At 36.3% G+C, this 16,470-nt stretch overlaps 1 protein-coding gene and 1 pseudogene across 2 annotated transcripts; both read right to left on the bottom strand.

Moving 5' to 3' along the window:
* Window positions 1-6,048: 6,048 nt before the first annotated feature.
* Window positions 6,049-15,246, bottom strand: LOC141829553 (serine/threonine-protein kinase PCRK1-like). Of its 2 annotated transcripts, none has more exons than XM_074717058.1 (5): window positions 15,047-15,246; window positions 13,738-14,129; window positions 7,951-8,211; window positions 7,504-7,626; window positions 6,049-6,783 (listed from the first exon to the last, which is right to left on the bottom strand). In XM_074717058.1, the coding sequence occupies exons 1-5, from the start codon at window positions 15,057-15,059 to the stop codon at window positions 6,274-6,276; spliced, it is 1,299 nt and encodes a 432-aa protein (XP_074573159.1). In that variant the 5' UTR covers window positions 15,060-15,246; the 3' UTR covers window positions 6,049-6,273. The 2 variants fall into 2 exon arrangements, with proteins under 2 accessions (XP_074573159.1, XP_074573169.1); XM_074717068.1 differs by having other exon boundaries at window positions 6,050-6,783; window positions 15,088-15,246.
* LOC141829564 (uncharacterized) lies at window positions 10,992-12,420 on the bottom strand (annotated as a pseudogene).
* Window positions 15,247-16,470: the final 1,224 nt, after the last annotated feature.

Genomic DNA, 16,470 nt, shown 5'->3' on the forward strand with positions numbered 1-16,470 from the left:
CCCCAGGGATTGAATCAATAATGACTGGGATTTATCATTTTTTTATATTAAAAATATGATCAATGCAGTTACTCAATAATACAATGTGTATCGTATAAAAACTATTAAATAATTATTATAATTTATAAAAATTATTTTGTAGATGTTATAATGTGTTTAGGGTGAATTTAATATTTAAAATTGTAGTAACTATATAATAGCTTCTATAACTATTTTAAAATAATTTTTGATGAAGTTTAAATAATTTTATATAAATTAATAAATAATATTTTGATATAATATTATTCAGAGACTTTAAATTTTAAACTCATTCTAAACACGTTGTATCAACTAATGGATAGTTTATACATGTTACAGAAACTACTGGGTAGCTTCTATATAATGTAAATTTTAAAGTATACAATCACCCTAAATACGTTTAGTAGCTATTCAATAGTTTCTATATGTTGTAATAGTTAATCGGTAATTTTTACACATTATGAACCTTAAACCCAAGGGCGGAGCCAGGCTTGGTTGTACCCGAGCTGTACCCTACACATTATAGTAGTTAGCCCGGGTATACCATCGAGTATAAGAATTTAAATTATACGTTGTAGTAGTTACTGAGTAGTTTACTACATGGTATAAATCTTAAATTCTAAATCTTAAATCACTCTAAACATGTTATAATGTCTATTGAGTAGCTTATACACATTGTATTAGTTACTCAGTAGCTTCTACGTATTGTAGCAGCTATCTACTCTGGATTAAAGAGTATTTTCATAATAAAATAATTAAAAAGGTGTCAATTTAACTTTAATTAAAAATGAAATGTTTATATGACGATTTTATAAATGACAAGTACTCATTTGATTTTTGTCCATTTTTAAACTTACCCCAACACATCCATACAAACTCATAACTTCTATAGCCTATGTGAGTTTTAAAATTTTGAAATTAAAAAAATAATAATAAAGAGTGAAGTTATGTACATTTTATTATAAAATTTTAAAAATTGAGTTAGAAACTTAGAAAATAGTATAAAATTTAGAAACATAAATTAAGAAAGTTACCATAAAATAAGAATTTTAAAATAATAATAATAACAAATAAAGTGATATAAAATGTATAGGTTTAGGTGGAATGTAAGTTTAAAAAATATGATAATTAATTTTGGCAGTTATATAGAAGTTTAGAAATTTTTTTTGTTAAATTTTAAATATAAATATATAATTTTTTCTCTGTGAAAGTTATCAAAAGCTTTAAACTAATTATATAATAACTTTGTAATTATTACATAAATCCAAGCGTTCAATCAAAATTTGAAAAAAAAAAAGTCATATAATTATTAGATATTTTCTTTTTAGCCGTTTCGATCTAAATTCTTTGGATCAAAATTGTTATATAGATCTTTATATCCAAATTTAAATTCAAACAAAAATTAATAGTGAATCAGTACACTTCACCTGCCAAGTCCATATGTTTATATGCCTCAGGTATGTGTGATGAATCCATGAGTTTTGCTTATCCTGGATATATCATAAGACCTGGATAGTAGAACCTTGTTTCATGTCTTTAGGTCTTCAAGTCCATAGATCTCCTTCCTCTTTCAGCATGCAAATATCTACCCAAGATATTGGAGGGTCTTTAGTTGTCCATACAAACCCTCTACATAGTGATAGATTTTATCAATGATGGTAAGGTGAGAGGATAGAGAGCCAGGAATCCTCAACTCTCCACAAGACTGATGCTATCAGTTGTAATTTGTCCGCATGAGAAAATGTATGTCATGCTAGAAGTTGATTTTACCGATGATGACATCTACTAATATACTGTAATCTAAAATCTTGAGCTTCACTAATATTAATAAGATATCAAAATATCTAAATGACAAAGTGTTTATCTGAAAGTTTGAGAGTTGAACTAGAGCATCCATGACTCGCTCATCTACTCCAACTAGGTATATCTTATATTTTGTCCGATTTGCATGCAAGCTTGCCGTATTGCTCACATATGATGTATCCCCTCTAGCAAATAAAAGTAGGTCATCAATATATGCTAAATGTGTGATTTGTAGTGCAACACATATTTGGATGATAATGAAAGGTTGAATTTGATATGGCTTGATGGAGGAGACGTGAGAATATCTCCAAGCTCAAGCCAAATAAGCAAGGTGACTCTGCCTTAAGCCACGAGCTCCTCTGAAATGGTCATAGAGTCCTCCGTTGATAGCTACTAAAAAGGTTGTGGTAATAATGCACTCATTCATTGACATTAGACGAGATAAGGATTATCCTATGAGTACTATTGATTTCGTTGATTTGATTATAAATACCTAAAATAATTTTTAAAAATCTATTAATTTAAAAAATATAAAAAATATTCATTGACATTATTAAAGTATTATTAAATCAAAAACTCCCTTGCATCCATGAACAGACTGGTTTCATGCCATATATCCCGTCATTACTTGTGGATTGCCACTTAAAGGATAAAACTATAGATGAGTTGCCAATCTAACATGATGACCAAACTCCTGAAACTTCTTTTCAAAAGCTATAAGAGGTTGCACATGCATCTCCTCTTGTTCCAACTATAGGCATTAATTGTTACGTTATCATTCCCAACAGCACATACAGTACTGTCAGAATTGATTTGCTAATCTAAGAAGCAATCTCTTCAGCATCTCCTTTCCTTATGCATAAGAATCAAAACCATCAGACTCCAAAAGTCCTAATGTTACAGGACCGGTTCGTGTAATATCTACCTCAAGTGTACCATCCTTCTGAATGATCTGTATTACATCTTTACTCTCTGGCAACCTGTCCAATTTCAAATCATATTTTGGAATTTTTTTTTCTCATCGTTTTGAATAGAATTCAAACATAGAATTAGTTCTTTTTCGCTAACGGTGCATCCATCGGGGATATTCTCACAGCGCGAAATCGACAACACACCATCACCAACTCATTCGGCTCATTATCGTTATAAATTGAATTACCGACTATTTTGATTTTATCGTCCACATCTTTCTTATAATAAAAAATTCCTTACACCTCATCAAACTAATCAAAGAATTCCTAGATCTGTGAAATACAGGAATATTTAAAGAAGTTCAACTAGAAACTCAATATCAGCGTATAATTCATTTCGATCATAGTTCTCACGATTATGATAGGTGTTCCTGTTGAGATCCGCTTCTGGACCGAGCGGCTAACTCCCTCTACAGCACCTCGCCGGCGTTAGCTTGAGCGACCACGAGGACTAAGAAGAAAGGTCCTGTAAAAAAGAAGCACGTGAGATGGAGGGCCAGGGGGGTCCCCTAGTGCGACCACTCCGATGCTTAAGTTAGCGGCCGGAGAAGAAGATGGAAAGCGGAAGATGGAAGAAAGTTTCAGAACTCGTGTGTGTGTACCTTCTCCAGCAAAATGCTAACCCTTTAAGGGAGGAGAAAACGTTGTGTCACATCCAGGACGTGATTGGGGTTCCATCATCATTATGAACGTGTCCTGAGGTGTATCAGGGGGCGTGTCCAGAGGAATGGTGCAACTGACAAGTATGTCCTATCGATGACTTGCATTAAAGAAGGAGTCACATCAGGCATGTGCCCCCTTATGAGGGGCCGGTGAGAGGACACAGAGAACATTCATAACGAATGAGGGACGGAGTGACGGAGTGGCCAGGACTTGTCGAGTGAGGTAAGGGTACCTGTGGCGAAGAAGTTCGAGGAGCCTTATCTTTGAATAGGGACTTGTCGAATTGGATTAGGAAATAAGAGACCTAAGCGGAGTTTTACTCCGAGCCGAAGTGGAGCTCGGCTCGGAGAGAGGCCTCGTTCCATTACCGAAGAGGGTTTTAGCTCAAAACTGGAGAAGAAGTGGAATTCGGTTCCTAGCCGAGGTGAAATTCGGTTCGGCAAGTGCCCCGGTATCCTAGTCGCGGTGGAGTTCGGATCACCGTGAGGCCATGGATCCGAGCCGAAATGGGGCTCGTCTCGGCTTTGAGACAGTTGACGAGGAGAGACTGGAGGACTTGGTATTTGTCCACGGGGGGTTGAATAAGTGAGTTACCAGAGGCTTAGGCCGAGGGTTCGCTTACTTCACACAACTCCTGGAATGTGGCTAACCTCATTGCCTCTTCTGACTTGGCTAACCTAACCTGAATCCTTACTCCCATAACAATAGGGTTTAATTTTTAAAAGTAGAATTTGAATTAAAATAAAAGAACTTAATTACAACCTTTAAGATCTTGCGCCGTTAAACATTAGAATAACTTCACAACTTATCTCTATAGATCTTTAAGTATTTCGTCTTGAGTGCTACGATCACAATTTGAGACTTCCTGAATCGGAACATGTCTGTTACGACTACGATTATGACTACGACAATCATCCATGAGATTTAAGAGGGATTTGATACCAATTGATACCGAGCGGGATAACGATTATTCTATGGAGAATATTGATTCAGTTGGTTCGACTGAGAATGTCAAAAATAATATTTTAAAATCTGTTGATTTAGAAAGATATCTAAAAATAAAAAATAAATAATTTTATCAAAAATATTATTAAATAAAAAATTATCTCATAATAATTAAACTATCAATACTCTGAATCTTAATTAAAAAATTTAAACGGATTCAAAATCTAAAAATATAGTAGATAAAAATAATTCTAAAAAAAATAGAATCTTCAAAATCCTCATACATGTAATAAACTACCATAAGAATTTAAAGTCCTGCGATCCATCCTACCAGAAGTTTCAGCTAACTGAGTTAAAGGATTTATGAAGATCAACCGTTAAGATGCAGCATATTTTTTTTTCTTTTTTTTTTGTGTACTTTTTTAGCAATTCTTGTGTGAGATGGAATATTTCAAAGTTACATATATATTCAATTGGATTTAATGACTTTCCTTAATGCATTATCTGAAAGTTAATTGTAAAATAATTATATAGTTATTTCCAATATTTTTTAAAATCTAAATTTTTGTTAGTCTTTTTATTTGATATAATATTTTAAAAGTCATAACTCATATATATTTTTTAAAGTTGTGACATGATTTATATTATTTTATTTTCTATTATTGTTTAATATATATATATATATATTATTTGATAATCTTTTAATATGTTTTTAAAATTTATATTTTATATAATAACTTTAACTAAAATTGAGATTCCATCGTCTAGAATTTTAGGAGAAAAAATAGACAATATTCTAATATAATTCTAAAAAAAAAGAAAGGTCGGAGGTTATAGTTAGACTATAATATATGTTATAGGCTCTAAACTCTTTTTTTTTAAGAATTATTCTATTCCAGAATCAATTAAAAAAATTAGGATGGTTATATTATGGAAGAAAAGAATGGATATGTGATATTAGAATCACATTAAATATTCTTTAATTTTTTAAAATTTGAATTTGTGATCTCCAAGTCACATGGTAGTAATTGTACTGTTACATCAAGGTTCCTCTTCTTAAATGATGAATTAAAATAAGATTATCTTTTTAATAATCCTTTGAAATATGCCCATCCATCTGACACCGCTTAACAATGATGGCAATCTACCAATCTTCTTTTGCTCTACTACGGTTGTCTCCTTTGAATTTCTTAACTATGCCTTTGTAATTTTAGAGTCGATCAAGCCGAGCTAAATTTTATATTGTTCAAGATAAACTAACCGAGTCAAAGCAACTTGATTTGATTTACTTTTATTATGACCTTCAATTTGGTTCAAGTTTATTTGAGTTTGATTCATTTAAATATTATCAACTCTGAATTTAAATTTGATTTAATTATTTGACCTGTTATATTTATTAAACTTATTTGTTTGATTAATTTAAATATTATAAATATTATTTATAAATAATTTTATTTGATTCTTTGAAATTAATAACAACATCGTATATAAATTTATTAAATATTTCGCCGTAAATCCCGATTTATAATGTAATTTGTTCATGCCACCCCCAAAGATTAATCGATGAGACTAATGGGGATTTATCATTTTTTGGAAGATGTTACTACTTTGCTTTGTCGGGCTCGAAATAAGTAGACTCAGTCGGCCTGAATCAAGACAAAAGCATATATATTGTCTATCACTTTATTGACAGTTGAACACTTACAAAGATTTTCACAAGAATGATGTTTCTCATGTTAACCTCCAATGTACATTTAGTTCCTCGATCGTCGCGGTGTTGGCTCGAGGGACCATAGGAAATTTGAAAAACACATAATGCAATGCTATAATAACAGTATAGAATCTCTAACTGCCACAGTTTTCCTCATAGCAATCAACAAGCTCTCACAAGCTTTGGCTTCCATCGTTTCCACACCAAATGGACACCTTCCCTGAACTTCCAGTCCCCCAGGCCTTTCTTTTCTGCTGCCCCTCGGTCGCCTTGTTCTGTATCTGTATTCCTTAGAGGAACCTGTGGTGCTCCGACTTCTGAGGCTTCCATAATTTCTTGGACCATCTTCTGAACTTGACTCATTTTAGGCCTGTTCTTGGGTTGCCGCAGTAGACATTTATTAGCCACAGAAGCAAGCTTTGTTGCAGCCTTTATTGAGTATTCGTCACCTAGCCTTGGATCCACAATTTTTTGAAACTTTTTAGCATCTGATAAGTGCGGTCGGATCCATTCTAAGAGCTTTTGTTCGCTTTTCGGTCGGTGTCTATCTATCGGAGGACGGCCGGTGATAAGTTCATATAAGAAAACTCCATAGCTCCATATGTCGCTCTTAGAAGTAAGACGACCGGTTTGCACGTACTCAGGAGCAGCATATCCCACAGTTCCAACTACCTGTTTAGTTTCAAAAGGTATAGTTAGCTGTATACACTAATGCAATTCTTTATAGAGCCATGACATCGTTCTCTTTCTTATGTAGCAATCATGCAGTCGAAATCTCTTCCTTATATATCGATAGTTGGAATACATGCAAAAAACATGAACTTTCAAATGATGCTTATGTTCTTCTATTACTGATTAGATGGAACGCTATTGTTCTTTAGTAGTATCAGAAACTAAGCTACAAGTTACAACCAGAATCCACCTGTGTTCACTAAAGGAACGAACTTACCCTGAAGATCTAAGCAGCATTGACATCTTTTCCCTACTCTTGTAAAGCTAGGAAATAGTGACTTCCTGACAAATTATTACATTTAGCCGCTAAGATCCATAATGCATTCACCTAAAATTATCAACTATCGAAAAAAGAACATGTAGGAAACAGGGCGATTATACTATTCATTTAACAGCTTTACATCCACTTGCAATAAATGGATAATACCAGCTTTTAAGTACACCTAAACCATGAAAATGATTATGGGAGTTTAATAATTTGAAGGTGTAGCATAGAGAAGTTTCAAATATGGAAGACAAAGCTTGTCGATGAAATTCTAAAAGAGTAGTTTAAGTTTTAATATGACAAGGGTTCAAACTATTGCAGAAAAATCAAATACAGCCATAATGCAATATAGCAAGGAAGCTGATGGGACTTAATTGGGGTGTGGCATCACTTACTGCTGTTGAAACATGACTTAGTCCTTCTGTCGGTCCTTGTCTAGCCAAGCCAAAGTCTGACAATTTTGCATTCCATTCTTCATCTAATAGAATGTTGGACGACTTGAAATCTCTGAATATAATCTGTCATGTGGCATAAAATAAGCAACACAATGGGACAAAGCGAATAAAAACCAAGAGAATCCGCATAAATTTAATCGCATTATTTTGAGTAAGTGATGTCATAGTCAACCCCATTCAACAATGTATTTCAATAAATAACAGGAAATGCATGCGCATAAATGTGCATAATGTCTACCAAGACACCATGTAACATAGCATTTTCCAAAATAAAACACAAGTAAAGGTTAGCTGATGAATTTCCATGTATGAAACACTCAAAACCACAATATGACCAAATTAATATGGCAAGAACAAACTATTGGTAGTATCTAAGTTGATGAAAACCTGGAAATCCATTTCCTCGTGCAAATATGCCAATCCACACGCAGCATCACGTGCTATCCTTAATCTCATGTACCAAGAAAGTGTTGTCTTAGACCGAGTTGACAAGTGATGTTGTACGCTTCTATTTGGCATATACTCATATATAAGCAATCGTTGTATTCCTCTTTCATCGTCTTCAGCACAGTAACCTATTAATTTAACAAGATTTGGATGCTCAACCACCCCAAGAACATTAACTTCAGTTAGCCATTCCTTATGTCCCTACAATAATAACACAAGGTTACAAAACTAATTTTTGTATGAATATAAGAGGATATTGGCAAATTAAACCCTAAAAAAACTCTCTATTTGTCCAAATAAATTATCAGGTACTCATTTAGTAGTTATTAGATTGTGAAATTCCCCTGCAGTATATTGATGAAGACTCAACATCATGAGTGATGTGCAACAATTCTCATGCAGTACAAATTAGAATGTCTAACTTCACTATATTACAGACACTCAATGTCATGAGTGGTGTTCAACAGAGAATATTACAAGGTTTCTGGAGACTGGGGATGCTTAAACATAAGAATTACATAGATGCACATGACTCATTCCCTTGCATAGAAATTATGAAATAAGAAATATATATTTAAAAGAACAGCATGATTAACAGGAAATTTAAGCAGTACATAATGGCATAATAAGTTGGTCAGTTTGCCGACAAGGATTATTAAGTTTTTTTACTTGTAGATGATAAACATAAAATTGCCATGCAATGAAGATAAGAAGATGAAACCATGGTTTATAATACCAACATGTATTAGAAATTAACCAGCAAAGAGAGGAACAAGGATGTCTCTTGCTTTCTCTTCTTTCTCTTTCTCTTCCTCTGCTTAATGGAAGTGCTTTATCTCTTTCTGTGTAATCTATATTCGTAGATATAGAATTAAGCAATGTTGATATTATTTAAAGTTAGCTACAACACCAAATCTTGGATATCCTTCTGTTGTTGTTTGTTTTGTTGTTCATTATTCATAACATAGTTTGATAAAAATTGGTGATTTCTCTATTAGCATCACTTTTCTATTTGTTGGTGAAATCAACAGGATAGGAGATAAATGTCTTCTCTTGACTTAATCTGAATCATGATGATCTACATTTTTGGTAGATGTTGCATTTGAAAATTAAAATTTATTTTCGTATTGCAACTCACTATTCCTGGATAACATAATCTAGCCAACACAAATTCAAAGTATACTGATATATATGTATACATATACTAATATATATTTGTTCCAGCCAATACACCGTGGATGATCAAGCCATCGGTTCACGAACTGCTGACGTGCACGCTCCTCGAAGATAATCGCCCAAAGAAATGAAGAGACTTGAAAAACACTCAAAAAGAGAGTTAGAATAGCGCCGGGAGTGGGTCCCGGCAAACCACTTCGACGCTCAAGTTAGGATTTTACGTGAGGAAGGAGTTTAATGACTTGGGAAAATTAGGATTGATGTGTGCATACCTGTGCCCATAGGTATGAGCAACCTTTTATAGAGTTAATCTCCGAAATATTAACATCCGTTTAAGAAATATTCCAAGATATGAGATTCTGTTCCGATATGCGCGTTCCAATTATTCATGTTTTTCAAAATATTTTTCTTATTCTTCGGATGAAACGGTCTTAGAGTTTCCTAATCTTAAGGATGAACCGACTTTATAACTTTATCCCGCATGACATGTGGAGGTAATAGATTCCCGCCACATCACAAGCATCCCCAATTAGTCTAGTCGAAAGAGGCGTAGTCCGACTGACTGGACTGTGCTTGATGAGGTGTCATCGCTTCATCACATATGGATAAAGTGGCCATAACAGGATCTTGAGCTCGAGGCTCGGTGCTCCAAGCCTATCATAAGGTAAAGTTGCGAGCTCGGGACTCGGTGCTCTAGGCCTATCGTAAGGCAAAGTCGCAAGCTCGGGGCTCGATGCTCGATGCTCAGGCCTGTCGTAAGACAAAGTTCACGAGCTCGAGGCTCGGTGCTCCAAGCCTGTCGTAAGGCAAAGTCGCGAGCTCGAGGCTCGGTGCTCCAAGCCTGTCGTAAGGCAAAGTCGCGAGTTCAGGGCTCGGTGCTCCAGGCCTGTCGTAACAAAGTTGCGAGCTCGGGGCTCGATGTTCCAGGCCTGTCGTAAGGCAAAGTCGCGAGCTCCGAGCTCGGTATTCCAGGTCTATCGTAAGACAAAGTCGCGAGCTCGGGGAGCTCGGTATTCCAGACCTGTTGTAAGGCAAAATCGCGAGCTCGGGACTTGATGTTCCAAGTTTGTCGTAAGGCAAAGTCGCGAGCTCGGGGCTCGGTGTTCCAGGCTTGTCGTAAAGCAAAGTCGTGAGCTCGGGCTCGATGTTTCAGGTCTGTCGTAAGGCAAAGTCGCGAGCTCGGGGCTCGGTGTTCCAGGCCTGTCATAAGACAAAGTCGCAAACTCGGGGCTCGCTGTTCCAGGCCTGTCGTAAGACAAAGTCGCGAACTCGGGGCTCGGTGTTCCAGGCCTGTTGTAAGGCGAAGTCGCGAGCTCGGGGCTCGATATTCCAGGCCTGCCGTAAGACGAAGTCGCGAGCTCGGGGCTCGGTGTTCTAGGCCTGTCGTAAGGCAAAGTCGCGAGCTCGGGGCTCGGTGTTCCAGGCTTGTCGTAAGGCAAAGTTGCAAGCTCGGGGCTCGGTGTTCTAGGCTTGTCGTAAGGTACTCTGTCATAAGGCAAAGTCGGAGCTCGGGGCTCGGTGTTCCAGGCCTGTCGTAAGACAAAGTCGCAAGCTTGGGGCTCGGTGTTTCAGGCCTGTAATATCCTGGATCATCATGGAAAATATTTAACAATATTATATTTCTAACATTGATGAAATGACTAAAATTTGTCGGAGCCCTTCGTTGGCAAGGTCGGCCTATCGTCAACTTCAAACTTTAGATTTGCTAGTAATGGGAGAGACCACTGATTTTTGTATTCTGTCCGCGACTATGTCCGAGTCTAGAGAGATCGGACCCTGAGAAAAGATAATTGCTGATGGATATTATTGATACGAGACCAAGAGAGTTTCTAGAAGCACCTGAGAGTTTCTAAAGACACTTCAAGTGAACAAATATTAAATGAAATAATACTGTAAGGATTAGTAATCTGATGAATGAATTATAAGATAAAGAGTGTTAAAGAAAATATCCTGATGATCCAGAGAGAGGCTTATGCTTAATGTTGAGGCTCTACTTCAATAATAGTAAGAATGACTCCTTGTCTGATGACATTTGCTAGAGAGTATATGCCTTGAGTCGGCACCGTCGCAGTTGCAGTGATAGCCAAATCATTTTTTTTCTTCTAGAAAATTACACTTCATTTAGATCTTGTAGGAAGCATTCTCCAACTTATTCGTCGTATGTGTGGCGTCATTTTGGAGCTATAGAGACCAATCGAAAAGCTCCTAGGCTCCTTCTAGGAGCTCCTTATCTCGTTGTAGGAGTGCACCGTCCGGAACTGCTCGATGTTGAGCTTGCGCGTGATCCACACAATCTGGAAGTATATATACTAGGAAGGTGGGAGGTCGACCTTGATGGTGTCGACCTCCAGCCAAATTAAAAATCGGCGGACCTTGACTCCCTTGAGGTCCTTGATGTCGTCGTACCTGACGACGCCAGAGACCTTGGTCTCGTAGTAGATGAGGTACTCAAAGTTGACATAGCAAGGGCCATCGATATCGACAGAGAAGCTTCCGTTGGAACTCAGGTAGAAGGACTTGACCATGTCGGGGAGGAGGCTCGGGGGGAGGCTGTACCGAGGGAGGAGATCGTAGATGGTGGTGTCGTTAGAAGTCGAGGAGTGGTCTTCGACGGCAGTGAGGGAGAGAAGGAGAAGATAGGAGAGGAGGAGGAGGAGAAGAAGTGAGAAGAAGACGAGGAAGAACAGAAGATCGTCATGGCGTCCTGGAGGACGAAGTCAGGTCGAGATTTGGGGAGGAAGGTTCAAGGGTCGCTGCGCAGTTGCATTTGTTTCGGGCGTTTCTTCCCATTGGAGACGGTGGTTGAGGGGGACCAAAGAAGGGAAACGAGGAATCGAAGATCGATCGGAGGGCGATAGGGATTTGGACGGCGACTGGATAGGGGAGATGGAGGAGAAAGAGAAAAGAGGAGATCGAAGATATAAGGTTTCATCAGCGAGGGAGAAAAGAAACTTAGGATTTTAATCCAAAGGGGAGATGAATCGTATGCTATTAGAGAAGATTTTCTCGTCGTAGCTTTTCTCTCCGATGGAGTTGTGATTGTCATTAATTCTTTCAGTGTTAACCATCGCAGCGTCTCGGCTCAGATTTCCCACAGACGACGTCAATTTGTTCCGACCAATACACCGTGGATAATCAAGCCACCGGTTCACGAACTACTGACATGCACGCTCCTCGAAGATAGTCGCTCGGAGAGACGAAGAGACCTGAAAAACACTCAAACAGAGAGTTAGAATGGCGTTGGATGGATCCCGACAAGCCACTCCGACGCTCAAGTTAGGATTTTGTGTGAGGAAGGAGTTTAATGACTTGGAAAAATTAGAGATTGATGTGTGCATACTTGTGCCCATAGGTATGGCAAAAAGTTGATCTTCGAAATATTAGCGTCCGTTTAGGAAATATTTGGAGATACGAGATTCTATTCTGATATACGTGTTCCAATTATTCATGTTTTTCGAAATATTTTTCTTATTCTTCGGGTGAAACGGTCTTAGATTTTTCTAATTTTAAGGATAAACCGACTTTATAATGTTATCCCGCATGACACGTGGAGGTAACAGATTCCCGCCACATCAATATCTATATAAAAATGTACGGAAATCGTATTGGCACAATATGAAACGATACTGAAACCATATCGTTCCGTTCAGATATCAAAACTCTAGCATGACTTGAGTTTAAACCTTGGAAGGATGTAACTGACACTATCCACTCTTTTGGATGTTGCAAATGTCGATGCCCTTCCCATTGCTAGACAAAGCAACAAAATTTAACACAAAGAAACTCTCTGCAATGGTTTCACTTGAAACAAGTATTAAGATTACTTTGCCATGTGATGAACATGCCTTTCAAGGTTTTCTAATTGATAGTAGTATAACACTGCCAAAATCAATTTGCTTGCGAGCCAGCCAAGCAAGGGGCAAATGATCAAGACTAACATACAGCATTATTCATGTCATTTCATGTAAAATACTCAATGAACTACAGTGAACAATGAACAAAGGATAAAAACAATTGACACCATACTGTACTATTGTTATGCCTTATAGGTTCCATGTGGTCTTTACCACAACACTCATGTATGCCTGAATTAAGTAAATAATGAAAGGGCTAGTAGAAAATCATCTGCATTAACCAGTATGTCTATCCCATAAGCACCAGGGAAGAGGAAATCCCAATAATCTTTATCTTCTAAATGCATCATTAAGCTTATTTCACTAATAATAGTTAAAATTGCTGGAACCACATGGGATTAGACTCTAATATACATGGTTTAGATGCTAATATAAATATGGAGAATCTATATAGGCGTGGTTCTTGATGAAGTCCAAATTGTAACTTTAAATTACACACACAAAAAAATCACATGTAAAACGACACACCAAATAGAACCAGATTACATCACTGTGATTTTAGGCCTTAAATATTACAATTAACTTTAAAATACCTATTTTTATCAATTAACTTTAGAATAACAAAACTATCATTAAGTGAAAAGGAAAAAATATAGTAGAAGACAACTAATGAGTTTGCATCCAAAAAGAAACTTGCCTGCTGTCCCTTGCGACTTAGTTGCTTGACAGCAATCTCAATCTTTATATTTGAATCTTCAAGGCTCTTGATTGTTCCCCTGTAAACCGATCCAAACCCACCTTCCCCAAGTATTAGAGACCGGCTAAAATTCCTTGTGGCATTCCTCAGTTCTGAAAATGTGAATACCCTGAGATTGCAAGGCCTCTGGGAGAAACTAGGATAGTTGGGCCTTCCCATGGAGTCAACACCAGTAACATCTCCAGAGTTGAACTCAGTTTCTGATCTTCTAAAATCATGATCAATTGATGTGGTGCTATTAGATCGAAATGATGTGGACAATCTTAATTGGATCTCCTCCTTTACCACTCCATTTAAAAATGTGAAACACTTCATTGCTAACTTAGGAGAACCTAATGATGGAACAATTGATACTAGACGTTAGCTAAAGGAGAATTTAGAATCTAAAAACTACTAGGTTCAATTCAGAATAATGACTACACACAAGCATCTTATATCTCATTTGAAACTATTTCCTGAGAAAAAAAGGAATTCCAATTCAATAATAGAAATGAATTCTAAAGAATTAAAAGCATAATTTTTGTGTAGTATAGAATTGAACTGAAATTTCATAGGTTAGGGAGTTTGAGGAAATTATCCTTGCACTATATATTATGAGTGTGCTAAAAATAAGCTTGAAGAAAAAAATTGCAAGGGATTTAGAACTTCAATCATGTATTGTGTGATCAAAAAATCCTTTCTTTTCCAGTTCCTAGTTCTGTTGATCACAAGGACATTCATCAGATCTATCGTATAAGTTTCCAATTCACAAATGTTTTGTGTTCCAAGCAAAATGAAGGGAAGAATATCAACAAATTTTCTATGTCAAGGCATAATTCAAGTTCAATGAACGGACTGGATTCATGACTAGGTACAAATTCCTTGAACAAGATGCCTAAACTATTAGATTTCTCTTCCTACGAGAATATTAATTATTATTAACCCAAAAATAATGGATTAATGATTCCTGAGCGAACTGCAATCTACAATTCCGCTTCCATGACCAAATATATTTTTCTTACTCCGCAGACCTTCTTAAAGGAAACCTCTTGCCCCAAAAATTAACCTTATACTTCAGTTACCTGTAAATAAATAGATTTTGACTAAACTAAGCGCAGTAACTCTCCTTAAAAATTCCCCAAAATGCAATTTTTCTCCCCACAACAATTAGCAATGAGCTAACGCAATTCAAAACAAAGACAAAGTATAAGGTAAAGCGAATAAAAAGAACGTATTTAAAACTGGCTCATGCAAATCATGCACGGGTTACCTTCCGCTACCATCAACACAAAAAAAGCAATAAGCCGCTACCTCATCGACTCAGCGAAAAAGCAATCACGAAGGGCAGCTAGACGAGCCAAAATCACCATATAACCGGAAAAAATTTCTCCTCGCCTCTCCAATCGATCCAGGGAGAGAGAGAAGCGGACGGCAAGAAAGAGGCGAAGACTGAAGACTGAAGACTGAAGAGCGCGTGCGAGACCGAGAGCATTCAACGGCGCTCAAGCAAGTTACACGGAGAGGGATCTCCGTCCCTTTCGAAAATGGCCACCTTCTCTCTCGATCTGATCGTCCATCACGGGGCGGTCCAAATCTCAACGCGCGGGGTTGCGTCGGGGAAGGACACAACTGGAACCAGAGATGCGATTTCATTGGCTGGAGCTATGTGGGACCGACCTGCCAGTTGGCATCCACTGCTGTGTTGCGGTCAACTTTGGCGGTTTGAATCGGTGGATATGCCTTTTAAGTCCATTTTCAGAATTTTTTTTTATTTTACCCCTCACTTTTGTCAATTTTTTAGTTTATCTTTTAGAGTGTGATAATTTTTTTTTTTGATAATTCATATTTTTTTTTACAATCCTATAAAAAATTTTCATCTATTTTAAAATATGATATAACATTAAAAAAATATAAATGAAATTTCTTGACAAATAATCTAGTATTATAAAATTTGTAAAACTACATTTTTCATATAATATATCATAGATAAAATTTGAAAAATATAAATAAATCTGGACAAAAGAATTCATCTCATTTTCTTAGCATGCATTATAGTCGAGGGCTAGACAGTTTTTACACTAAGAACGGAAGTTTAATTAATGTAATTAATGTGTAAAAAGGAACCTCTTAGTGTTTGGAAAAAAAGGTTAACAATTAATTAAAAAATTAAATGAATGGAAGGAGTGTTTTTTTCTCTTTATGAAATTAAATAAATATACAAATTAACTAAAACCAAATTAAGCAAGCAAAATTAAATAATTAAATAGAAAATCAAAAAATGATCTTACCACTAAAAAAACAATAAATTTTCACTACTACTAACTGTAGAGGTTAACAACAAATCTAAATATTAATTATGTTTTTCATTTAAAATTTTTAAAAAAAACTATTTTTTCCTTTTTCTTCACATTTTTTATTAGTTAATTGGTCCCACCACCATAAAAAGCTTAAGGGGGCGCTTGGTATACATTCGGTAATGGGATGGTAATGATTTTGATTGAGGGGTTAATAGCAATGGGAATGATTACCGGATTTTTGGTGCTTGGTATAGATACTGGAATGGGTATTATTCCCATTAATGTTGTTTGGTTTGGCTTAAATTATGGAATGAGAATCAGTCAAAATTCTCATTTTACCCTTATATGTAAAAGACAAAAGTAATCATATAGAGTCATAGACAAAACCATTTTATTT

Source organism: Curcuma longa, chromosome 1 (assembly GCF_044706935.1).
Source record: "Curcuma longa cultivar G26 ecotype Majalengka, Jawa Barat chromosome 1, ITB_CL_G26_1.1, whole genome shotgun sequence".
In the NCBI taxonomy this organism is placed as follows: Eukaryota; Viridiplantae; Streptophyta; class Magnoliopsida; order Zingiberales; family Zingiberaceae; genus Curcuma; species Curcuma longa.